General features: G+C 44.4%; 2 protein-coding genes and 1 long non-coding RNA gene across 5 annotated transcripts in view; 1 reads left to right on the top strand and 2 right to left on the bottom strand.

The window, feature by feature from the left end:
* The window catches only part of LOC144888862 (uncharacterized), an 80,216-nt gene extending 72,936 nt beyond the window's left edge, over positions 1-7,280 (top strand). Inside the window, exons 5-7 of the long non-coding RNA XR_013621429.1 lie at positions 308-358; positions 2,063-2,976; positions 6,719-7,280. This is a non-coding gene — a long non-coding RNA (uncharacterized LOC144888862). The remainder of the gene's footprint in view (positions 1-307; positions 359-2,062; positions 2,977-6,718) is intronic.
* The window catches only part of CHM (CHM Rab escort protein), a 1,037,168-nt gene that overhangs the window by 675,977 nt on the left and 335,034 nt on the right, over positions 1-26,157 (bottom strand). The gene's annotated exons all lie outside the window — the stretch shown is intronic.
* The window catches only part of LOC137439479 (gamma-sarcoglycan), a 434,894-nt gene continuing 416,305 nt past the window's right edge, over positions 7,569-26,157 (bottom strand). For 2 of the 3 annotated variants that reach the window (XM_078768409.1, XM_078768408.1), the window contains exons 7-8: positions 19,813-19,936; positions 9,239-11,023 (exon numbers count right to left, since the gene is read on the bottom strand). In XM_078768409.1, the coding sequence (XP_078624535.1) occupies positions 10,856-11,023; positions 19,813-19,936 (292 nt within the window). In that variant the 3' untranslated portion in view covers positions 9,239-10,855. Of the gene's footprint in view, positions 11,024-19,812; positions 19,937-26,157 lie in introns of all 3 variants that reach the window. The other variant, XM_068135254.2, reaches the window with a different exon arrangement.

Raw genomic sequence — 26,157 nt, 5'->3', positions numbered from 1 at the left:
AAAAGGTTGTGTCTGTATATTGCGTTCTCCCAAACCGGTACATATCGACCTCGACCCTAATCTTTTTGGATTCACAAGGGATAGCTGGCACTGACTTTCCATTGGAATTCAGACATGGAGCCTTTTAGGGGATGAGGTCAAAGCCAGTCAGTACCCTCCGTTAGAAACGAGACCGCAGCCCGGACGTTCACTCGGTTGCTCGTACGGCGAGGGACATCATAATGGATGCGGACAGATTGTCCGGGATCGTGCTGGAAATGTTGACGTTCAAATTCGCGATGTAATTTCTCATTTTTGTTTTGTCCAGGGCCCCGCGGTGACACCACTTACCTTTCTTTGAAGAAGAAACAGGAGTGTGGTAAGTACGAGGGCATTGCCAACACAATCTGGCTTAGTGTGGTCCGTGACTTCGGTAGTTCAAGGGTCGTTCAGCTCGCGACACCACATAAGATGCGGGGTCACCTCTTGGTAGCATCCTGACCTTTGAGTTAGTGCACCACACCGATGGGAGTTTGATTGGAGTCACCTCTTGGGAGCATCCTGACCTTTGAGTTAGTGCACCACACCGATGGGAGTTTGATTGGAGTCACATCTTGGTAGCATACTGACCTTTGAGTTAGTGTACCACACCGATGGGAGTTTGATTGGAGTCACCACTTGGGAGCATCCTGACCTTTGAGTTAGTGCACTACACCGATGGGAGTTTGATTGGAGTCACCTCTTGGGAGCATCCTGACCTTTGAGTTAGTGTACCACACCGATGGGAGTTTGATTGGAGTCACCTCTTCGTAGCATCCTGACCTTTGAGTTAGTGTACCACACCGATTGGAGTTTGATTGGAGTCGCCTCTTGGTAGCATACTGACCTTTGAGTTAGTGCACCACACTGATGGTAGTTTGATTGGAGTCACCTCTTGGTAGCATCCTGACCTTTGAGTTAGTGTACCACATTGATGGGAGTTTGATTGGAGTCACCTCTTGGGAGCATCCTGACCTTTGAGTTAGTGCAACACACTGATGGGAGTTTGATTGGAGTCACCTCTTGGTAACATCCTGACCTTTGAGATAGTGTACCACACCGATGGTAGTTTGACTAGAGTCTCTTGGTAGAATCCTGACCTTTGAGTTAGTGCACCACACTTATGGTAGTTTGTTTGGAGTCACCTCTTGGTAGCATCCTGACCTTTGAGTTAGTGCACCACGCCGATGGTAGTTTGATTGGAGTCTCTTGGTAGCATCCTGACCTTTGAGTTAGTGTACCACACCGATGGTAGTTTGACTGGAGTCTCTTGATAGAATCCTGACCTTTGAATTAGTGCACCACACCGATGGTAGTTTGATTGGAGTCACATCTTGTTAGCATCCTGACCTTTGAGTTAGTGTACCACACCGATGGTAGTTTGATTGGAGTCACCTCTTGGTAACATCCTGACCTTTGAGATAGTGTACCACACCGATGGTAGTTTGACTGGAGTCTCTTGGTAGATTTCCTGACCTTTGAATTAGTGCACCACACCGATGGTAGTTTGATTGGAGTCGCCTCTTGGTAGCATCCTGACCTTTGAGTTAGTGTACCACACTGACAGTAGTTTGATTGGAGTCACATCTTGGTAACATCCTGACATTTGAGTTATTGTACCACACCGATGGGAGTTTGATCGGAGTCACCTCCTGGTAGCATCCTGACCTTTGAGTTAGTGTACCACACCGATGGGAGTTTGATTGGAGTCACCTCTTGGTAGCATCCTGACCTTTGAGTTAGTGTACCACACCGATGCGAGTTTGATTGGAGTCACCTCAAACCGAGGCTAGACAGCTCAACGTGTGAGTGTCCATACCTGTAAGCCACACTGCCAGCCATAGAAATTAAATCAATGGGTGTAGATGCTAAATGTAAATTATTCCATTTCCATCATTCCCAAAAGTCAGGGCTTTGCTTCAGTCACCACGACTCGCAACGATAAACCCGGGCTATTTGAGGTGCATTAAGTCCTAATTGCTTTGTTGGACACTCAATTCAAGCTTGAGCCTGAGGCCTAATGTTATCAAACATTTTTCTGCAGATCCCTATGAAACTCTGAAGCAATGAACACCAAGCCGAAGGCATTTCCCTCTTCTTGAAGGGCACTGTTAATATCAGTAAAAGACGACATTTACATTTCATAGAAATGAGCCCGAAGGTGTAACTTTTGTAATTTAGTAAAATGTAACTTCATGCTGCACCAGGCCTCTTGTTTAAAACCACCCGGAGCGCGTTTTGCATCAACGCTGCCATATTTAGTGACAACCAAGTAGGCTCTGTCCCACATACTGGCCCCGATCACCAATCCCCACAATTTAATTGCGGCCATTTTGAGTCCAGCCCGAGGAGAGATTACTTGCAATGTGCTTCAATGCATGTCATAGACAGAACGGTGCTTTTGCCAACAGGAAATGGGATTCTGTCTTGAAAGGCCATTTGTATATATATATATATATACTAGCCGAAAGCACCCGACGTTGCCCAGGTTCTTTTTGAATGAATTTACTACTGTAATTCAGCTTTTACTCGCGGCCGTAGAAGATTGACTACCATAATTCAGCTTTTACTTGTGGCCGTAGAAGATTGACTACTATAATTCAGCTTTTACTCGTTGCCATAGAAGATTGACTAGTATAATTCAGCTCAGCTTTTAATTGCGAAATGGGCCCAGCCCGGCCGAAGCGGCCTCGACCGGCCTCGCCACCTAGCCTATAACCTTCCCGGGGCCCGTCCCGACCTTTTTCGTTCTATTTGAAAGAATTTACTACTATAATTCAGCTTTTACTCGCGGCCGTAGAAGATTGACTACTATAATTCAGCTCAGCTTTTAATTGCAAAATGGGCCCAGCCCGGCCGAAGCGCCCTCGACCGGCCTCATCCACCGAGCCTATTACCTTCCCGGGGCCCATGCCGACATTTTTAGTTCTTTTTGAATGAATTTACTACCACTAGGGCGTGCCCGTACGTGGGTGCAAAAAAACATGCGTGCAAACAACAACAACAAAAAAAAACTTTGAAACCACGTGGCAGTAACGACCACAGAACCCCCCCCCCCCTCTATTTACATGAAATGGTTTGGTCCATTCGCAAAGCCAAAGCGAACGGCTTGCGAGTACGGTAGAACCCCCCCCCCCCCCCTCTATTTACATGAAATGGTTTGGTCCATTCGCAAAGCCAAAGCGAACGGCTTGCGAGTACGGTGACCATACCTTGGGAACCACTTGTCCGATTAATTTCAAACCTTGAAAAGGCACATCCTCGGGTCCCCAGCAATATACCTGGCAAGTTTCAAGTATATCGGACCCGTGGTTGTCGAGAAACAGCGGTCACAGACAAACACACACACAGACACACACACATACACACAGAGATTACTGGAATTATAGATAGATAATTCAGCTTTTACTCGCGGCCATAGAAGATTGACTACTATAATTCAGTTCAGCTTTTAATTGCGAAATGGGTCCAGCCTGGCCAAGGCGGCCTCGACCAGCCTCACCACCTCGCCTATAACCTTCCCGGGGGACGTCCCGACATTTTTTGTTTCAGAGGTATCCTCCTATCTTTCACCGTTCAGAAGATTAGCGTGTGCAGACAAACAAACGAACAAAAACTTTCTTTTATATATATAGAAGACTAGCCGAAAGCACCCGGCATTGCCCGGGTTCTTTTTGAATGAATTTACTACCATAATTCAGCTTTTACTCGCAGCCATAGAAGATTGACGACTATAATTCAGCTTTTACTCGTGGCCGTAGAAGATTGACTACTATAATTCAGCTTTTACTCGTGGCCGTAGAAGATTGACTACTATAATTCAGCTTTTACTCGTGGCCGTAGAAGATTGACGACTTTAATTCAGCTTTTACTCGCGGCCGTAGAAGATTGACTACTATAATTCAGCTTTTACTCGTGGCCGTAGAAGATTGACTACTATAATTCAGCTTTTACTCGCGGCCGTAGAAGATTGACTACTATAATTCGGCTTTTACTCGTGGCCGTAGAAGATTGACTACTATAATTCAGCTTTTACTCGTGGCCGTAGAAGATTGACTACTATAATTCAGCTTAGCTTTTAATTGCGAAATGGGCCCAGCCCGGCCGAAGCGACCTCCCCTCGTAGCCTATAACCTTCCCGGGGTACGTCCCAACATTTTTTGTTTCAGAGGTTTCCTCCTATCTTTCATCGTTCAGGAGATTAGCGGGTGCAGACAAACAAACAAATAAACAAACAAACAAAAACTTTCTTTTATATACAGTGTGTATCAAAAAAAAGGTAATCCGAATTCAAGGGGTTAATATGCAAAGGTTATTTATTTTGACAATTTACATGTGGTTTACTAATTAAGAGGAGATCCTCAGCTTTCCATTGATACCTTCAATGCATCATTGCTGTCACACATGACCGAGTACATGTTCATTGAAAATGACAAGTTAAAATCGCATTTTTACAAGTTTGGCTAATCGATGCAAGTCAGGATAATTGGTGCAAAATGAACGTCAGATGTGAACTTTTCTCAGGAATGATTGGCCTTTATGCACCCACACCTTCAACATGTCCACCTCCCTTTTCAACACAAAGCTCACAGTGGCGGAGCATGCCCTGAACTGCTGGTCTCACCATAGCCGGGTCATTGCGCAAAGCATCCACTTCATGTCGAATATGGCCCTGCAATTCGTCAAGATCACGGGAAGGAGTTACGAACACCTTGTTCTTTAAATGTCCCCAAAGGAAATACTCACATGGTGTGAGGTCAGGTGATGTTGGCGGCCATTCCACTGCATGGTTGAGGACGATGACTCGGTCTCCAAAGAGTTCCCTCAGTCGGTCTCGGACAGCGATAAGACGATGTGCTCGGGCGCCGTCTTGGGCCCACCAGAGATATCTGAAGACACCATGAACCTGTCGCTCAAAGTTCTCCTCCAGCTGCGGTAAAACTTCATCATTGATCATCTGCAGATACCTGTTACCATTGACATTCCGTTGAAAGAAAAATGGGCCGATCACCTGACCACTTCCACAAAGTCCCAACCAAACAGTCCACTTTTGTCGATTCATGTTGGACTGTTGGTGTCAAAATTAAATTCCGGGGGTTGTCCTGTCGATGCATATTCATGAACATTATGGGTGTTGACCTTGCCTTGCCGTCCATGGCGAAAGCAGCTTCGTTGCCGATAACGAGATACCGCAGGAAATTGACATCTGCTTCGGAACGTGCTATCAACCATCCGGCAAGCACCAGCCTCCTGGCAAAATCCCCTGGCGTAAGTTGATGCCGGATGTGAATCCGATATGGATGTTGGTGGAGGTCCAGTCTTGTCATTCGGTTGAATGTTGCCAAAGGCAATCCCATCCCATTTCGTCTTGCGCTGGTATCCCTAGGATGCTCCAAAACATGCTGCCTTACTGCTGCAATGTTCATTTCCGATCGCCCAGTGCGCCTCCTACCAGAATTCTCCTTGTTGCGGTTGAGGCTAGTGCCATGCTCTTGGTATTTTCTAACATTTGCCCAGATGGTTTTGGCTGCTGGAGGCCCCCGTTCTGGGAAACGTTCCCTGAACGCATCACGAGTTCGCTGCAAACTTCCAGTTTGGTGAAAGGTTGTCACCACGAAGGTCCGCTGTTCAGTCGTAAGTTGAACCATCTTTTCAATGACTCAGACTGTCTCTAAGCCCATATACTGTAGGCCCATCTTAAATACCCATCTTAATCAAAGGATGACGCAACCGACGATCACCAGACCAGCTTCACAATTTTACATGATCAACTTGGCAGTCGACAAGTAAAGCGTCCATTTCAAACTGTCTTGCACCAATGAGCCAAACTTGTAAAAATGCGATTTGAACTTGTCATTTTCAATGAACATGTACTCGGTCATGTGTGACAGCAATGATGCATGAAAGGCATCAATGGAAAGCTGAGGATCTCCTCATAATTCGTAAACCACTTTTGATTACGTTTACGTAAACCACCCTCCCCCCCCCTTCCCACGCCTCCTCCCCCCAAGCCCTCTCCCTTCCACACATCTCCCTGCTCTCAAATGTTGTGTTTGTGTGCTTCCCCTTCTCTCCCCATCTTGTTTTCCGCTCCCTCTTTTTGTGTGTTTTGTTTGTCTGGTTGATTTGTTTGTGAAGTAAATGTTAGCTCTTTCACGAGCCTCGATTCAGTATACAAAAACAAAAACGAAAAAAACCATATGTAAATTGTCAAAATAAATAACCTTTGCATATTAACCCCTTGAATTCGGATTACCTTTTTTTTGATACGCACTGTACATATATGTATGTATCTATCTATAATTCCAGTAATCTCTGTGTGTCTGTGTGTTTGTCTGTGACCGCTGTTTCTCGACAACCACGGGTCCGATATACTTGAAACTTGCCAGGTATATTGCTGGGGACCCGAGGATGTGCCTTTTCAAGGTTTCATATTAATCGGACAAGTAGTTACCGAGCTATGGCGATTTCTTTACCAAACTCCGCAAGCCGTTCGCTTTGGACCAAACCATTTCATGTAAATAGAGGGGGGGGGGGGGGGGGGTTCTGTGGTCGTTACGAATGGACCAAACCATTCATGTAAATAGAGGGGGGGGGGGGGGGGTTCTGTGGTCGTTACTGCCACGTGGTTTCAAAGTTTTTTTTTGTTGTTGTTGTTTGCACGCATGTTTTTTTGCACCCACGTACGGGCACGCCCTAGGATGTTTACACACACACACCCCTACACAAATTTTTTTTTTTTTTTTTTTTTGGCAAGGAACGGGCACCCACGTACGGGCACGTCCTAGTATATATAATTTTATAAACAGGAATCAAATTCCTGCGAGGGGCTAAGTGTGAAAAAATTCTGACTCAATGCGGGGCTCGAACCACGGACCTCCGTTGATAACGCGTCAACAGCCCACTGCGCTATTGAGCCAGTCGCAATCTCCTCAGAACTTTTGCACACTTAACACTGCGAGCTTTATAATGGCCGATGTCTTACGTGCCTGCTAGGCAGACCCCGAATGTTAGCGTAAGTATATGCATGCGTATGTATGTGTGAATAAGTAGACAGGTGTGTGCCTTTCCAAATCATGTCCAATCAATTGAATTTACCACAGGTGGACTCCAATCAAGGTGTAGAAACATCTCAAAGATGGTCAAGAGAAATGGGAGTCACCTGAGATAAATTTCAAGTGTCGTAGCAAAGGGTATGAATACTTATGTCAATGTGATATTTCAGTTTTTTCTTTTTAATAAATTTGCAAAACTTTCTAAAATCCTGTTTTCTCTTTGTCATTATGGGGTATTGAGGGTAGATTGATGAGGGAAAAAATGAATTTAAACGATTTCAGCATAAGGCTGCAACATAACAAAACGTGAAAAAAGTGAAGGGGTCTGAATACTTTCTGAATGCACTGTATTATACTTGTATTGAGAAATTAAAAACAATAATGCCGTTCATTTGGTTTTGGTGACCCACATCATTCCGAGAACCTCATATACGCTCCACTGAGCACCAGGCCGGACGTCCACAGGATCCGTAACAACCACCCAGGTAAACCAAGGGCTTTTCATTTCATTTATTTGTCATACAGATTCATCAAAACAACCTCATCAAAAAGCACCAAGCCAAGAATCTCTTCCTTCTCGTCTTTCCGGAAGTGGCTTTTGTTTGTTTACTCGTTTGTTTGTTTTTGTGTTTTTTTTTTTTTTTAACTATAAACCCTTCCTTCCCCGCGTTATGATAAGAGTACAAAACCGACGGCTTGTCGTTTCATTTTTGGCGTTCTCGCAGCAAAAATGGGAACTTTGCATAGTTTAGATTCTTCCTTTTAAAAAACAATTTTGGGACATCACCCAGTGCCTTTTCCTGCAATGCGCACGTATAGGGGAAAAGGATCACGAGGGGAAGAGAGGAGGTTGGAGAAGGATAGATTTAGGAAAATAAAGAAAGAAGAAAGTCTTGGCGGGTGAGCAACGTTGGTAACAGCCTCACCTGTGATAACCGCTTTGTACGTAGTGCCGAGTTTTACCGCTTCCGGCGTGTCGGCTTGGCGGTTAATGAAGTCATACATAGTTTGCACATTCTATAAAATCAAAAAAAAACAAAACAAGAAAAGCAAAAAGCCATACTGGATCATCTCAAATGCCAGATACTTAACCACCATTTCTGCTAAACTTCTTGGCTTTCTTATCTTAGTCATGAATGAACACGTGATGCAAAATGTTCAGCATTGGGAAGGGAAAATAATGGCGTTTTGAGGATAGCGGCTTGGAAAACGAGGGTTATGTATATATTCATATATTCACACAATATTACCAAAAGCCTTGGGACAGTAAGGAAGTATACTGGGTTATTCGTTCACAACATCCTAAATGGGGATGTGAATGTGAAGAAAGCTCATAAATGTTGCTAAATATCAGGATAAATGTTGCACCATTCCTCCTCCTTCAAAGAAGTGCAGCGCAGGTGACCAATGGAACACAACCCAAAGGGGATTCTGTTAAATTTGGTCTAACTCAAGGCTCTGGTGCCCACAGAAAATTTTTTCCATGTTGTTCTGAAACCGTTTCCGAACACAAACGGCAGCACGGCATGGTGCGTTGTAATGCTGGTAGACGTAAAGGCCCTCGCTATGGTACTGCATCGAAGCTCGCAGTGCGGCATTGTCTGAAATGGCGCAATAAGACACCTTTGACAAGCTTTGCATTGCGGGGGAAAATATGCACGTAAAGGTCCAGGGGGTTCATTTTGATGGTGGATGTGCTTGCCGAATACTTTTGGTAATATAGTGTATGTCCACAAGGCAGTACAAACCACAACCGAAGAGCGGAGGGAAGGGCAAAATGGTGATGTGGATTTGCAAAGGTGAGTGAGAAAATAGAGAAAGCGAAGGAGGGGAGTGAGTGTGGGAGGGGGTGTCTGGGTAGGGGGGAAGGCAGGTGGGTTGGAAAGAGCGAGTGAAGAAATATATATGAGAAAGAAAGAGTGGGAGGCAAGAGTTACGGCGTTCCGCCTGGGCATAAGAGACACATAAATGGATAAAAATGATGTAGAATTGTGCCGACTGACTTTCGTTGGGTGGCTAGTTGTGCTTCGGCCTCCTTAGAAAACCTCACGATGAGAAACAGAGGACAGAACAGTCAAGGGGATAGAACAAACCCAGCCTGGTGGCGCTGGACTGGAACAGAGGTGATTATTGATAACAGAAACTGATATCAACCACAACATCTAATATAAAATCAGGTTTATGGAAAATGAAGTGCGATGGCAGCATTATCAAAATGGCCGCTATCAAAGAGAAAATAACACCCCATTCTCTCTCCCCATCACCCCATTCCCCATTCCCAAATAACACCCCATTCCCCATTCTCATCCCATTCTCTCTCCCTCCCCATCTCTCTCTCTCCCCATCTCTCTCTTTTCTCCATTTATATCTCTCGACCCATCCCTCCATCCCCATCTCTTGATCTATCTCTATATCAGTCTCTCTTTCTCATTCTCTCTCCACATCTCTTTCTCCCCATCCCTCTCTCTCTCTCCATCCCCATCTCTGTCCATCCCCATCTCTCTCCCTCCCCATCTCTCTCTTTTCTCCATTTATATCTCTCTACCCATCCCGCCATCCCCATCTCTTGATCTATCTCTATATCAGTCTCTTTCTCATTCTCTCTCCCCATCTCTCCCCATCTCTATCTCACTCTCTCTCTCTTCCCGTGTTTCTCTCATTCTCTATCTATCTCTCTCTCACACCATCTCTGATTTTTTTTCTTTTCAATTTGCCCATTTCTACACACCTATTATCTTCTGGACACGCCAGAAGATTTCACTCGTAAAGGTGCCTTTTCCTTTCGCTCTTCTCACTTATAATTAACTCTTTGTCAACGTCCTTTCCAAGCTCCAGAGGAAACCCTTTGTGCAATTGCCACACCATTTCAAAAAAAGTGTCCAGTGCACCTCCACTAGTAGTTATTTTTTATTTTACCTTTTTTTTCTTTTTCCTCAAAGTAAAATAAAATGCTTCAGGGGATCTTGCAGGTCAGAGCGTGGGCCGGACAAGTCTGTCATCCATCTACTCAGGAACTCCCACTGCAGCTTCTTACTGCTTTACCACCCTCACCCTCCCAACACCACCTCCACTGTCCATGAAAACCTTTTTACCTTGCAATCTCATGTGCGGAGGCCATTTGGAGAGAGAATTGATAGGGCAAAAGAATAGCACCATTTCCACACATCCTCTTTGTGAGATTATTGTCGAGCCCATAATTTCAGATCACCAATAGAAAGGCCTTTCTCTCCAGAAGTCAATATCTTCTGCAGGAAGAAAGGCAAGTGGGTAGTCAGGTCCATCGGATTCCCATAACCAGAGGCTGCACCAGCCCAGGGTGTGCCTCAAACGCTTATACTCGAACTGCCTGTCTCGTTCAGAAGTTATCGGGAGACAAAAGTGACTCGGGAGACAAAAGTGACTCGGGAGACAAAAGTGACTCGGGAGCCAAAAGTGACTCGGGAGACAAAAGTGACTCGGGAGACAAAAGTGACTCGGGAGACAAAAGTGACTCGGGAGCCAAAACTGACTCGGGAGCCAAAGGTAACCTCCTGCCTTTTCCTTGCTTTCACATAAGCCGAGGAAGGTTTGTAGCAACATTCCCTAGAGGGTGTGAAAGCCTCTCGTTTTGGCTACCTGCCATCTTTGCCACCATCTTGGAAAGGAAAAGGGGAACAGAGGAGAAAACAGGCAGGACAAAGACAGACAAACATCGTCAAAATAATCCGACAAGGTAAGCTAGGAGGCAAGGTGAGCTCCAGGTCTGACACCCATGCCACAGGCTCTCCCAATTATGGTAGGCTTCACTCGCAGGCACTGGAGACGGCCAGACAGCCTAGGCCGGCCTCGGCCAGGTACAGACGGCCGCTGGGGCACACACAGACCTCCATTAGTCCTTGTGTGGGGCCGGGCAAGCCTGGTGTCCCTTGTGGTAGAGATGGCAGTCGTATGTTCTCTGCATCCAGCGTGATCTACGGTGAGTGGCAGGGAATAATAGGCTCGTCATTTCAATGGACGGATGGAATAAAAAAAACTGGTTACAATGCAGACGACGTTCGGGGTTTATGAAATAGCTTTGCTTTCACAAAGATGCACATTAATATAAATGGGCAAAGAGTTGTTTTGATTCTGGAAAGGGGAGTGCGGAGGGGTTGGGGACTAATAGTGCATCTCACTCTTTCGTATTTATCCTGTTTACCTTACACATTAGGATATGTCACATGTGTCACTGTGAGTTCATTTGCTTCACGTTGTATACTGCTGCCCTGACCAAATTGCCAACTTGCAGCATTATTCATCCCAGTTTTGCATTAGAATTTGATGAGAGGTGCTGACAGGGAGCTTCTGTGGTCACAACCATGGGGTTAATGAAGAATTGCTTCACAACGAGGCCGAACGCCTTAATTGTGGCGAGCTGTGCCATCCTTGTCTTCCTTAATTTCCTCGGAGTTCATTATTGATCGGTCCTAATCGCAGTCAAATACTGACCTGCAAAACACCTTTATAATTTATTGTAAAGTATAATTGCATTGGCCTAGCAGGATAACCTATTGGTTATCTCCCCATACAGGCATGGTAACCTATAGGCATCGTACATGGATGAATGATAATTGTATTCATACAAAAACAAATTGGACTCCAGCCTGAGACTCCAAGAGTCGCCAACAGAAGAGACCATAAAGGAAAAGAAGTTGATGACGGAATGGAGTATATCTTCCAATGTGGAAACAACAAAGTTATTGATTGAGGATGGTAGGGCAACGTGGTTGCCCAGTTAACGCAACACCGTTGGGCCAACGTCGGCCCAACGGTGTTGTGTTAGCTGGGTGTGGTCTCCAGGTGAAGATAGTGGAATGGCATTCCGGATTTTGCGTTCAAATCCAGCAGAAGACAGCAGTGGAAGGATATCGATTCTGGAAACCAAGCTTTCCTCAGGAGAATTGTGACTGTGATCGGACTGTGTCGGTACAAGCCGCACTTGCTCACTAATAACCTTCAAGGAGGGCTTGATCTTCCTTTCAATATGGTCTGGTGAACATAGCCTAGCCTTTTATTTGCTCTGAGGAAGTGGCAGGATAACGCTGTTTGTCTAACCTGGGTTTGTAGCACCAGGTAACAGCTTGCAATCAGGTATGATAGCTTGCAAAAATGGTACGTGCTGCTTCCTTGCTTTTTATTTATTATTTTATTTATACGGAATCGAGGCTCGTGAAAGAGCTAACATTTATCACACAAACAAATCAAACAGACAAACAAACAAAGTATATAAAAAGGGGAGCGGTAGACAAGATGGGGAGAGAAGGGGAAGCACATAAACACAACATTTGAGAGCAGGGAGATGAGTGGGAGGGAGAGGGCTTGGGGGGAGGCGGCGTGGGAATGGGGGGAGGGGGGGGGGGGGGGGGAGAAGTATAAACACAAGGACACCAAGGACTTCCAGGAATGAAGTTGGTATTTCAAAAGAGTGGATCTGGGGTGAAATTAGCGGGGGTAGAAAAGATCAAGGTTTTGGATGGGGGAAGATAAGAGATGGTGGTGAACAGCTGTTTTAAAGACCTGGAGGGAGGAGTGGGATTGAAGAGAGTGAGGGATTTGGTTCCAGAGGTGGGAGAAAAGAGGAATGAAGGAGTGAAGGTGAGCAGAGAGTCTTGTTGCTAAGCATTTAGAGGATAGAACACGGACAAACAACTACAGGTTGGTAATAATAGCGCAGGCTTTGATGGGCCTATTGGCTTCCTCCTGCATCAGAGTTCCTTGTAAGGGAACACAATATTATTATTATAAAGTAGGCAATGCTGTCTCCTGGAGTATGCTGTCCAATGAAGGGGATATTAAACAAAATGTTATATTTGCATAAACTTTGTACAGTCATTAGAGATCCTACAGTCTCTGAGCTAGTACATTGGTCAAACCCACTCCCTACCCTCTCTTCCCCCACCCCTCCTGCAAGAACAATTCCAATTGGTTAAGAAGTCCTTGTACACTGACTGATTATCAAAAAAAAAAAAAAATCCCCAGTCTATAATTTATGCAAACATAGTGGTCACGTGACATCATATGATCCAATCGGCTTATCTAAGCTATGCGAGGTCTGATTGCATCTATTTGCCAATCATGGGAGAGCAAAAGTATCTCAGCGATATCCCAGGACATGGCATAGCAAACGAGCAGCCAACTCATCCTTCAACGCAATGGCCTCCCTGACCAGTCTCCAGGCGAGTTGAGCCTGAAACGGCATACTATTTTCAATAAATAAATAAAAGATCAACAAACACCATAAATTGATAAAATTGGATGGGTCCTGACTGTGTCAAATAACTTTAAAACCCCTCTCAAGTCTCCAATCTCCGTTGAAAGCTCCACAATTACAACTGGTGATACAATAAACCTACTAGGTATTACCTTAACATCAAATTTATCCTAGAATCCACACATTACACAAATAGCTAAGTCTGCCTCGAAGAAACTCGTAGTCCTGTTCAGATATCGAAGATTCTTCTCCTCGAAACAGTTGCTTCTAATATATAAAGGATTGATTCGTCCTTGTATGGAGTACTGCTCTCATATTTGGGGCGGTTCTAGCTCCACATACTTACTGGATAGAATTGAATCCAAAGTAATCTGACTTATCAACTCTCCCAATCTGACCTCTGCCTTTAGCGAGACCACGGATTACTCGACAAGCCACTTCATCTCATGATTATAGTGTGGACATTGGCAACTCAAGGGTGGGCCGTTATGATGTTTGTTTCTTCCCCTTCACTGACAAACTCTGGAACTCTTTACCTTCTCATGTTTTTTTCCAAACACTTACGATCTTCCCCTTTTCAAAAAGCAGATTATTTTTTACTTCCTCAAAAACTCTTAGACTATTCTCTCTTTCTTCAGCCCTGGCCTCGATGAGGACTATATAGTTCGTGAATGGAGCCTTCAACAACAAAAAAAAAGAGGAAAAAAAGTGGAGATGTGAGAGGGGAGGTACGGATGGACGTAAGAGACATCATCTTGAAAAGAGGACATTTGCACTGCAGTTCCAAAATGGATGAATAGAACATTGAAATGTACCAGCAGAGAGGAAGGTTGAAGATGAATGGAAGATGAGGAAGTTTGTTGATTCATTAAGGTGACTTTTCACAACAGGCCAAATTGCTTGCCATCATTCCCAACGCATTGTCACTCCTTAATCAATAAGCAATTTATTAGTGGTTGTCAACCCACGTTTGCCTTTAATTGTCCAAACCGCAGAGCATGCTTTCTAGATGACCTTTCTTTGACCTTCAAAGTTGCCATAAAAGCACAGTGAATGTATGATTAAACGCCTCATATTCGATTAGCATCTTTGAAGTGTTGCTGTGCCCCCTATCGATGAGCTGCCACCAACAACATGGTGCAGATGTAGCGCACTTACCTTCGAGATATCTCTCCTGGGTTCGATTCTCGACGAGACTATATAAACTCGGATTGGTTATTCGCAAAGTGCGTCGAGGGACGGACATTCGGCCCGGTGACCACGCCGCTGGCATTAGGTGGCATTAGCTGGCGGACGTTAAGGATCCCAAAGTGTCGCTCAACGAAGAGTCGGCTACTTATCACCGGCACACCAAATTAATTCCTGCCCAATCAGAGAATTTTGTTAAGTTGGAGTGAATACTCACTTGTGATTGAATCGTACGTTGGCAGTAAAAAAAAAAAAAAAGTATACCTACAAAAAGTAACCCACAACGACACAACAAATTGACGTAATATTCAAAGTAGACAGCAGAGGGCGCCACAAGCACACTGTATTGCTGGGGGGTTCTCTTGGCAATTCAAACACCAAGGTTCATCAATCATAGTGATATGATGCTTCCAGCTTTCACCGACTCGAGGGGGTATTCTACAGTAAAAACCATGGTGTGTGAAACTTCCTTCAGTGGAAACGATTTGTTGGTCCGCAGTCACTGCGTGCGCGTGACCACAGGGGCATATCTACAGGGGGAAAGGGGTGATGTTGGAGGTTTGAGCCATGTCAATTCGTAAAAAAAATTTTTTTGACAATATCCACTTGTTTTATGTATGTGTAAATTAACTTGGAGATCGTCTACTTATCAAGTGTACAAAATACAGCAGAGATGGACCACCCTTCACCTCCACCCACCCTCTCCTTCACCTTCGATCTCCTTCCATCATCCTGGAATGCTAGACCAATGAGACCCTGGACCAATGAGAAAGCAGGGTGGCAAATAAAGAGGTCTGAAGAATTCCCTAAGCTTATTTATTGCCTGATCCAATGACCATCCGGATCCTCAGCTGGGATCTTTAAATTCGCAGTGAGAAGAGTTCATTGTCAGACTAGGCTGTTGCCATGGAGATGCCATTTCCATGGTGATGCAGCTGCAGAAATGGAGGAAAGGACGTCGGTTTTCCACGATGCTCGATTATCCAGGTAACATCACCGTCTTGAAATGCGATTAAGTGGTCAAAACCACGTGGTTTAAACACCCCGCGGACCGCGACCGCACCGACAGCCCGGGATGCCTCGACAATACATGCTCATTGCAGCATCTCCTGCAAATACTGGCGGATGAGAAAATTCGCCAAAACCGGAGGAACTTCCACCACCATCGATCGACTTCACATTCGCGACACACGAGGCACAAGAGCAGAGGAGGCTCCTTCTCACCCTTGGAGATGGCCACCGGTTTAGTAAGGGGGCGACCACCTGGCCGGAACCCAAACCCACAGAGTCAACCTGTCTGACACATTCCGCGAGGATGGGAAGAAGAATAACAGGAACGACATCTTTGGTGTTGAAGTCACTGCGGTTCAAGATGCTCCTGTTCCCTCGTGGACGTTCAAGATGCCATATTACATTTAATTTTGAAATCAGTTTGCCTCTGGTTAGACTCTAAATTGTTGGATAATCTATTTGCTGTGCTGAAGGGTGTAAGAGAGGAGGCCCATTATACTTGTGACTTTACTATTAGGGTCCAATTGATGAGGATTCTGAAGTTTATACAGGGCCCTTGACTTTTCACAGCACAGTAAAGTATTCACACCCCTCGACTTTTTCACATTTTGTTGTGTTTCAGCCTGAATTTAAAATGGATTCAATTGAGATTTTTACGGCGTTCAGCCCGCAGGGAAATGCCATCGAGAACAGCGTTTGTCTGTCCGTCAAGAACGTCCACCAATCAGAGCTGAGGATCTGGTCACATGATGGTGGACAGCGTTTAGTAACCATTACAGTTGCATATTTTACAAAAAGGAAATATAATAACCTTCTGTGGAAGGTTATGGGGTCCCAGCAGGTGTCTTAAGATAGGTAGGAAAATTCATTCATTCCTCAATACAATTACGATTTTGAAATGCGATCGACATGGATCTTGCTCCCGAATCCGGAAGTGAACAGATGCCGACGGTTCGCTCGTTTGATAACATCTCAATACAATCCTGATTTAACATTATATTTTGATTTATTAAAACTATAGTACTAATTTGTGATTGGAATGATGAATGATGCTGTTTGGAATGAAAATATTTGGAGATATTGAGTTTAATCCAGAACGAGGAAATGACGTAAGGGTTTCCATCCGTGACATTCACGGATTCCCCATTTGCAGTTTCGTCATTCCCTGGATACAGCAACATTTACACTGGGTACGTTTTAAGTCCAAGTCCTTCACGAACCGGCTGTCAATGCCTGAAGTTAAAACAATTTAATACTTACATTATTTCTAACTGCTAACAGGTATCCCCACGCAGGTCGTACTCTATCCTCTTCAACTAAAGTATCAAACAAGTCCGGTAGGCCATTGTTAGACTATCTTGTTGGTCACTGATCTGCACATAATACCACATAATGTCAAAGTGTCCAAAATGACAAGCGTTACGCCTCGGTCCCACGTCGGTGAAGTGATGCGAGTTGACAAAGTGGAAGACGCAAGGCGGCCATCTTGGATTTTGACGTGGGTTGCACCCACACACCAAATTAGAATTCGGTCCTTCGCTTACGCACGCACGCACGTCCGCACGCACGCACGGATGGAGGGGAAAACCATAGTCCAGCTTTCGCTCCGCGGTGCGACGGGGAACAAAAAGCTGAAATGTCTTGAGCCAATAAGTATAACCTGAAATGGTGGTGAACATCTCCCGAGCTCCCCCAGCTCTGTCTGGGCTCTGTCCCCCAAATATCCCTACAGGTCGCACAAGATCTGCCTGCAACCCTCTTATGGTGAAACTGCCAAAATCAAGACTCTCTGCTCACCTTCACTCCTTCATTCCTCTTTTCTCCCGCCTCTGGAACAAACTCCCTCATTCTCTTCAATCCCACTCCTCCCTCCAGGTCTTCAAAACAGCTGTTCACCACCATCTCTTATCTTCCCCCATCCAAAACCTTGATCTTTTCGACCCCAGTTAATTCACCCCAAATCCACCTCCTTCAAATTCCGTTTGATTTCCTGAAATCCCCTGTGGTGTCCATCTTGTTTATCCATGCCATGTACCCCACCCCAGCCCTCTCCCTTCCACAAATCTCCTGATGTCCCTGTTCTCCACTGTTGTTGTGCTTCCCTCTGTCTCCCCCTCTTGTTTTCCGCTCCTTTTATTATATGTTCTATGTATTAGCACTTATACGAGCCTCGACTTAGTATACAAAAAAAAGAGGAACGAAGTACCCTGAAAGGCAGCAGCCATCCATAATTAAAATACGACACAGTTAATCATGCGGTGATTGCTCTGGCCGAAGGTGGCAACACTGGATAAAGGTGAGTGAGGTGAACGTACAGTCTCAACACCGGATAACGTCGAGTGCAGGTACCGCGTGTTTCCGACTCGTGCTTAAGGTGCTGCCACAAATAATGATGAATCTCTCAACGAAGGCCCGAGTGTGATGAGACAAAGTGTCACCTGAGTGACAGTGTCACCTGAAGACACAAAGAAAGCCAATTCCTCAATTTCTGGCGAAAAACAAAGCATTGTAATAACCTCAATAGCTTCACGATAGGATGTTATCGTTATTGGAAGGACAAAGCCCTTTTGTTTTTGAAGAAATACGTTTTGGTGGAAAGCAATCTTCTCTTCACGGCTGCCTATGGCTGTCCTCTTTTCACCATTTAGGAGTGTTAACGAATTGAAAATATCATGAAACATATCTACGAACTTTCTTGGAGGAGCTTGCACGTGTTTTTAGAAATTTTAGAAATTCGAAAAAAATAAGTGGTTGCCCTTTGGCCCATGTTGACCTTTTGGCCGATGTTGATCTCAATAATAGTTGGTGGTTGAATTCGGTTTGCTGATTATTTTTTTTTGTATACAAGGTCGAGGCTCGTGTAAGAGATAACATTAATCACGAAAAGACAAATTGACACATAAAACGTATGATAAAGGGAGCGGGAGACAAGATGGGGAGAGAGAGGGAAGCACACAAGTACAACATTTGAGAGCAGGGACATCGGGAGATCTGTGGGAGAGAGAGGGCTTGGGGGGAGGAGGCACGGGAAGGGGGGGGGGGGGGGGTGGGGGGGGACCACAAGCAGCAGGAGAACATCAGGTGACAATCGCGCACCCTTACATGAATTACAAGGACGTTGCTAGGCAATGGACAAATAAGCAGAGCGCATTTGATTTAAAACCTTGGATCCCAGAATGAAGAGCTGAGTGCTCGAATGGGAATGCCAAAGTAGGGCAACCCTTTTGGTGCAATGGATGTTATTTCAGCACACGAGGCTGAGAGCATGCAGTCGAGAACCGCCACAGTGCAACAATGTCTTATGATGAATAGCAGGTAAGTGCATTGTTATTCCGTTGATTCATGGGAGAACGCCGTACATGGTGTGCAGTACATGGTGCTCTGCGTTTGGTTGGGCGGGAAATCTGGGTCACTTTCGAGCCGTTTTTGTGCATGGCTACTGTGTATTATTGTCGTGTATTGTCTGATGCAACTCCCTACCTGCGAAGCATCGGATATGAAACCCAGACCAGGCAGATCATCGGTGAGTCAGGCGCCGCTACCTTTCAATTATCTTGTCCGCTAAGTTCGCTCCACTCTCTTCAATCCCACTCCTCCCTCCAGGTCTTCAAAACAGCTGTTCACCACCATCTCTTATCTTCCCCCATCCAAAACCTTGATCTTTTCTGCCCCCGTTAATTCACCCCAGATCCACTTTTGTGAAATACCAACTCCTTTCCTGGAAGTCCTGGCAGTGTCCATGTGGAAGTCCGAGCAGTGTCCATGTGGAAGTCCTGGCAGTGTCCATGTGGAAGTCCGAGCAGTGTCCATGTGGAAGTCCAAGCAGTGTCCATGTGGAAGTCCGAACAGTGTCCATTTGGAAGTCCGAGCAGTGTCCATGTGGAAGTCCGAGCAGTGTCCATGTGGAAGTCTGAGCAGTGTCCATGTGGAAGTCCTAGCAGTGTCCATGTGGAAGTCCGAGCAGTGTCCATGTGTTTTTTTTTCCTCTCCCACCCCCCCCCCCCCCTTCCCGTGCCTCCTCCCCCCAAAGCCCTCTCCCTCCCACAGATCTCTCGATGTCCCTGCTCTCAAATGTTGTGTTTGTATGCTTCCCCCTCTCTCCCCATCTTGTCTACCGCTCCCCTTATTATATGTTTTATGTGTCGGTTTGACTTTTTGTGTGATTAATGTTAGCTCTTTCACGAGCCTCGATCTTGTATACAAAAAAAAAAGAAGTTACTGTGCCCAGTAAAGTGGCACAGTATAACAGGTGCTTGAGAGCTCTCATGGTTGGCATATGAGAAGTGGATCGGATGTCGAAATCTCACTCACCGCTCCTTCGCGAGCCTCCAGCAAAAGTCCGAGACGACTCGACACCGACACGTCTCCAGCATCGGCCTCAATAGCGATGCCACGTGGGGCGTCCATGAGCAACGAGCGTGTCGGAGACTCGAGCCTGCCAGAAAAAAAAGAATTGGAACAGCAATGATTTAATAATAAAAAAATTGGAATGAGTTTAAACACTGCAATTACCAGATGTAAATTCATTACCACGATATTGAACCTTTTTTCAACATCATTAACGTCCCGACAATGATTTCAGGATTTGGATGCTTTACAGCCGTAACTACAATCGATTACGACTCAAACATTTGATCAAATTATCAGTCTTGCCCCTTTTAAAACTCTGAAGGACGTTTCGTTTCTTGAAAATGATGATGGCATTCCAATCTAATGCTAACAATTGGAGCAATCCTATTGAAGCTGATGTTCCTTGCATGTGTATATATATATGGCTTTGTCCCCCCCAGGTATCTGCAGGACACACGAGGTCCACCAGCAACCCCCTACTCCTGAAACGGCCTAAATCCAGAACCACTTCTCACCTCCACTCATTTATTCATCTTTTTTCCAGCTATGGAACCACCTTCCATCCTCTCTTCAATCATTCTTCCCTCCAGGTCCTCAAAACAGTTGTTCACCACCATGTCAACTCATTCCCCATCCAAAATCATGATCCTTTCTGCACCTGTTAAACCACCCCCGCCCCTCCCAAATATTTGGCTCATGTATCCATCTTGTCAACCCTTTACGTTCTCCCTTACCCTCTCATCGTTACCTGCATCCCTCGTTTGTCTGTCTCCGTCTATTTTGTCCCTCCGTCCTGCTGTTGGCATTTCCCCTTTCTTCTGCTGTTCTCCTTGTTATGTTGTGTCCTCATTTGTTCGCTGTCATAGCTCTTCCACGAGCGAGACCATGCCGTAAGAAAAAAAGAAGGATAAACTGACGCCCCCTTTCCCAACCCCAATTCAAACAATGCCCCCAACATTCGTGGATTCGACATACGCAGAATTTTCCAGGAAGGTATCCCCCGTGAATGTCGAGGTCCGACTATATATATAAATATATATAAATAAATAAATAAATATATATAAATAAATAAATATATATATATATATATTTATATACACGATACTTAATCACATTTGTCACTCCTTGACATCCTGGTCACCATCTTCTCACAAATTCATTCATTCCTTGACATCCTGGTCACCATCTTCTCACAAATTCATTCATTCCTTGACATCCTGGTCACCATCTTCTCACAAATTCATTCATTCCTTGACATCCTCGTCATCATCTTCTCACAAATTCATTCATTCCTTGACATTCTGGTGACACGAAAAAACAAAGCAAGGGGAGCTGGGCTGGACACGCAGCAAGAACGGACGACTAAAATCACAAACTGGCAACCTAGAGGCCCCAGAAAAAGCAGAGGTAGGCCGACATGTGGAGGGAAGCGTAGGGTAGGTAGGCTTGCTTTCCCGGCCCCACACAAGGAATCTCGTCGAGTCGAGTCAAATCATCTGTCGACATCTCACGAAAAACCTTTGAAGATTCTTGTAAGGGGAATAAACAGCTTTGCCAACAGGTTCACGCAGGTGGGCTTTGGATTAGAGCAAGGTACTAGTGCTAACGCCCCCTGACCTGATGCCAGTTTCAAGAAAAAGTAATGCAGTGACTTTCACAGAAATCTAAACAACAACAACAACAACAAAACCCACAGCCAACCCTCATATATTGTGCACACGTGTCGACGAGTTGTGGAATGCCAGGAATCGTTCATTATTCATTCATTATTAGTCCCTACCAGTGTACACCGGAGGGGTCTTTGGGTTTGCACGCCGTCCCTCCGTCTGTCAGTCTGTCCGTCCGTCCGTCCGTCAGTCTGTCTGTCAGTCCGTCACGCAAAGAACAGCTTTCCGGACTGTTTTTCTAAACGCTTAATGCTAATGATTTCAAACTTGGTACATGGTTTCCTCATGATAAGTTACAGATCAAGTTGGAACTTCACGACGTTTCGATCATTTTTGACAAAGTTATGGCACTTTGAACTTTGGTAATTTCCCCAACAGTTTTCCGGACTATAATTTGGAGTGCGATAAGTCAAAGCTGTTAATATTCCTTGTTTTAACTCCGATTTACATTCTGTTTCCACTTTTAGTGAGAAGTATGGGTCTGTGCAACCATTCATAAACTTTATTTGGTGCAAATTGGATAATTTTTAGCCGAGTTACCTCAGACCGTGAGTTGGTAATTATATAATTCACACAGTGCAATACGTGCAGGCCGCTCCACGGAGCGACATTGCGGGATTATTTTAACTCCGATTTACATTCTGTTTCCACTTTTCGTGAGAAGTAGGGGTCTGTGCAACCATTCATAAACTTACTTGGTGCAAATTGGATAATTTTTAGCCGAGTTACCTCAGACCGTGAGTTGGTAATTATATAATTCACACAGTGCAATACGTGCAGGCCGCTCCACGGAGCGACCTTGCGGGATTATTTTAACTCCGATTTACATTCTGTTTCCACTTTTCGTGAGAAGTAGGGGTCTGTGCAACCATTCATAAACTTACTTGGTGCAAATTGGATAATTTGTAGCTGAGTTACCTCAGACCGTGAGTTGGTAATTATATAATTCACACAGTGCAATATGTGCAGGCTGCTCCACGGAGCGACCTTGCGGGATTATTTTAACTCCGATTTACATTCTTTTCCCCCTTTTCGTGAGAAGTAGGGGTCTGTGCAACCATTCATGAACTTTATTTGGTGCAAATTGGATAATGTTTAGCCGAGTTACCTCAGACCGTGAGTTGGTAATTATATAATTCACGCAGTGCAATACGTGCAGGCTGCTCCACGGAGCGACCTTGCGGGCTTATTATAACTCCGATTTACATTCTGTTTCCACTTTTCGTGAGAAGTAGGGGTCTGTGCAACCATTCATGAACTTTATTTGGTGCAAATTGGATAATTTTTAGCCGAGTTACCTCAGACCGTGAGTTGGTAATTATATAATTCACGCAGTGCAATACGTGCAGGCTGCTCCACGGAGCGACCTTGCAGGCTTATTATAACTCCGATTTACATTCTTTTCCCCTTTTAGTGAGAAGTAGGGGTCTGTGCAACCATTCATAAACTTACTTGGTGCAAATTGGATAATTTTTAGCCGAGTTACCTCAGACCATGAGTTGGTAATTATATAATTCACACGTAGTGCAATACGTGCAGGCCGCTCCACGGAGCGACCTTGCGGGCTTATCGACGAGGCGAGGCGTGACACACATGTGTCTCAGCATACCTCAGATCAAGTTTGAAAACCAGCATCAACCGTGCATAAATTTGCATATTCGATCATTTTTGACAAAGTTATGGCACTTTGAACTTCGGTAGGGGACATGTATTGCAGCGCAACACTCAGAATGCTTGTTTATCATGTATTATTCACTTATTATGCGTAATATAAAAGTGAAAGGAAAAGTTTGCATTTGCACCGAGGAAAATGCACACAGCGGTGCGGAAGTCGACAACCTGTCAATGACTTATTATCGGGAGAATTCTTAAGCTGCTTTGCAGCTCCCTCCGTTTTATGCCTTAATTTTCTGCAATCACGTTGTGTTCTGAGTCTGTCAGTTTCTTGACGCAAAAAGCACCATTCCTCTCCCTAACATTATGTCTTGGGGATTGCTTTGGGGGAGTAGAAGCGGAGGGGCAAAATGTGGGAGGCATTTCCGGCTGAGAATCTGTTTTCCGTGTATCGGCTCGTGTGGGTTGGAGAGGGAGTTCAGGTAGAAATGCGGAACTCGTTCAGGTTGCCCGATGATATCTCGCTCATTCCTTCGCGGACGACACCGTGGGATCTGTCATGTCCGCAGACAAATGCTGGCAGATGGGATGCCCGGCTTAACTTCCCAAGGGCGGCACATACATCGATGCATCACCATGTATGTGAAACACCATGCAGTAGTTGGGTCGAGGTTTCATCCCAATATTGAGACCTCGGAGGTGAGTATGTATACCTGTCGGGCCGAGGCTGTCCGCTCACTTATACTTGCCTACAGGTCACAATTTGAAACCGATCTTCACGAAACTTCACCAAATGGTGGAGTTCGTGGTCCGACAAAATCCTATATATTTTTGACGTCAAAAGGTCAAAAGGTCAACATAGGCCAAAGGTCAACCACCTTTTCAAATCTGTAAAATCCTCAATTTTCATCTGATTAACTTGAAATTTGAATCGGATTAAAATATCAGCGAAATGAATTCAACCAACAACTACTTTTTAGGTCAACATAAGTCACAATGACAACATAGGCCAAAGGTCAACCACTTTTTTCAAATTTCTAAAATCCTCAATTTTCATCTGATTGACTTGAAATTTGAATATGATTTTCATATCAGCAAAATGAATTTAACCACCAACTATTTTGGAGATAAACATAGGCCAAATGTCAACATAGGCCAAAAGGTCAACAACCTTTTCAAATCTCTAAAATCCTCAATTTTGATCCGATTGACTTGAAATTTGAATCGGATTAAAATATCAGCCAAATGAATTCAACCAACAACTACTTTTGAGGTCAAGAAAGGTCACATTGACAACATAGGCCAAAGGTCAACCACTTTTTTCAAATTTCTAAAATCCTCAATTTTCATTCGATTGACTTGGAATTTGAATATGATTTTCACATCAGTTAACTGAATTCAACCAACAACTATTTTTGAGGTCAACATAGGTCATAAGGTCAACATGGGCCAAAGGTCAACCACTTAATTTCATAATTTCTAAAATCCTCAATTTTCACCTGATTGACTTGAAATTTTCATGGGATTAACATATCAGCAAACTGAATTCAACCACCAACTATTTTACAGATTAACATAGGCAAAAAGGTCAACATAGGCCAAAAGGTCAACAACATTTTCAAATCTATAAAATCCACAATTTTCATCCGATTGACTTGAAATTTGAATAGGATTTTCATATCAGCAAACTGAATTCAACCACCAACTTTGTTGAGATCAACATAGGCCAAAACGTCAACATAGGCCTAAGTTCAACGACTTTTTGTCAAATTTCTAAAATCCTCAATTTTCAAAACGATTGACTTGAAATTTGAATAGGATTAACATATCAGCTTACTGAAACCAACCACCAACTATATTGAGATCAACATAGGCCAAAAGGTTAACATAGGCCAAAGGTCAACCACTTTTTCCAAATCTCTAAAATCCTCATTTTTCATCCGATTGACTTGTAATTTGAATGGGATTTTCACATCAGCTAACTGAAATCAACCACCAACTATTTTGGAGATCAGGATAGGACAGGAGATCATGACGATATCTCCGAAAGTGCTGCATTGAAAAAATTGAGACATGGCTCATTGTAAAGAACTCTCCATGTGGAATAAAATATGTTAATGATGATGTCATAGGTACCTCCATCATGACCTCATCATCATGACCTCAAGTACAAAACTTCGTCCGATCAAGATTTAATTTCTTGAGCATCATCGAGGGATAAATTGGTGGACAAAAAAAAAGAATGACGTCATCGGTCAGGTGGTTCGGCCGCCATATTTGTTTAAACACAACAGCCTTAAAAACCACTGAAAACACCTCCTGGCGAGGGTCTGCAATCTCTGATTGCTCTTTCTAGTTTATTGTTGTTGTTGTTGTTGTTGTTGTTGTGTCTCATAAAGACTGGCTGTCATGCAGATAAAAATAATGCAAAGTATGGTTTGTTTTTGTATAAATATTGTTAAATTATACTTTTGAATTCTTAAGGAAAATTAACGCCCAAAAGAATAGCTCCGTGGGGAACTGACGGTTATTTTCCTGTGGTTTCGAAGAAAATTTAAAAAGAACTTACCTGAATTTGAGGCAAAACCCCCCTTTTCAGCCTCTTGTAGGGGGCGCATCCAGGTGGGGAGCACAACCGCATGAGATAATCCTGTCCTGATGCATCGTACCAAATTTGGTCCATATCGGTCAGGACGTTTGTGACCAGATGTTTTAAATGTTAACGGAGGTACGTACAGACGGACGGACGGACGGACGGACGGACACCGGGACTCACTCGATGAGGTTATTACGCGGAAATAACCGAAAAATTAAAATACTGTCAACTAGCAGCGACAACCTACATGATGAGGCCCATTGTATGATGTTTCAACAATGGGGTAAATTGAGGGTTGGGGAGATGGGTGAGGAGTGATTGAGGAATGGAAGAAGAGGGGAAGAAAGCACAGAATGGAGAGGGAAGGAGTTGGCTTTTGGAATGTCATGCCAGTAAAGCTGTTGCTTAAGCTTAGGAAACTCTTGACAC

This window comes from Myxine glutinosa, chromosome 14, assembly GCF_964187855.1.
Source record: "Myxine glutinosa chromosome 14, kmMyxGlut1.1, whole genome shotgun sequence".
NCBI classification, from domain to species: Eukaryota; Metazoa; Chordata; class Myxini; order Myxiniformes; family Myxinidae; genus Myxine; species Myxine glutinosa.
The sequence above is the reverse complement of the archived record's forward strand: the minus strand, read 5'-3'. Positions and strand labels throughout refer to the sequence as shown.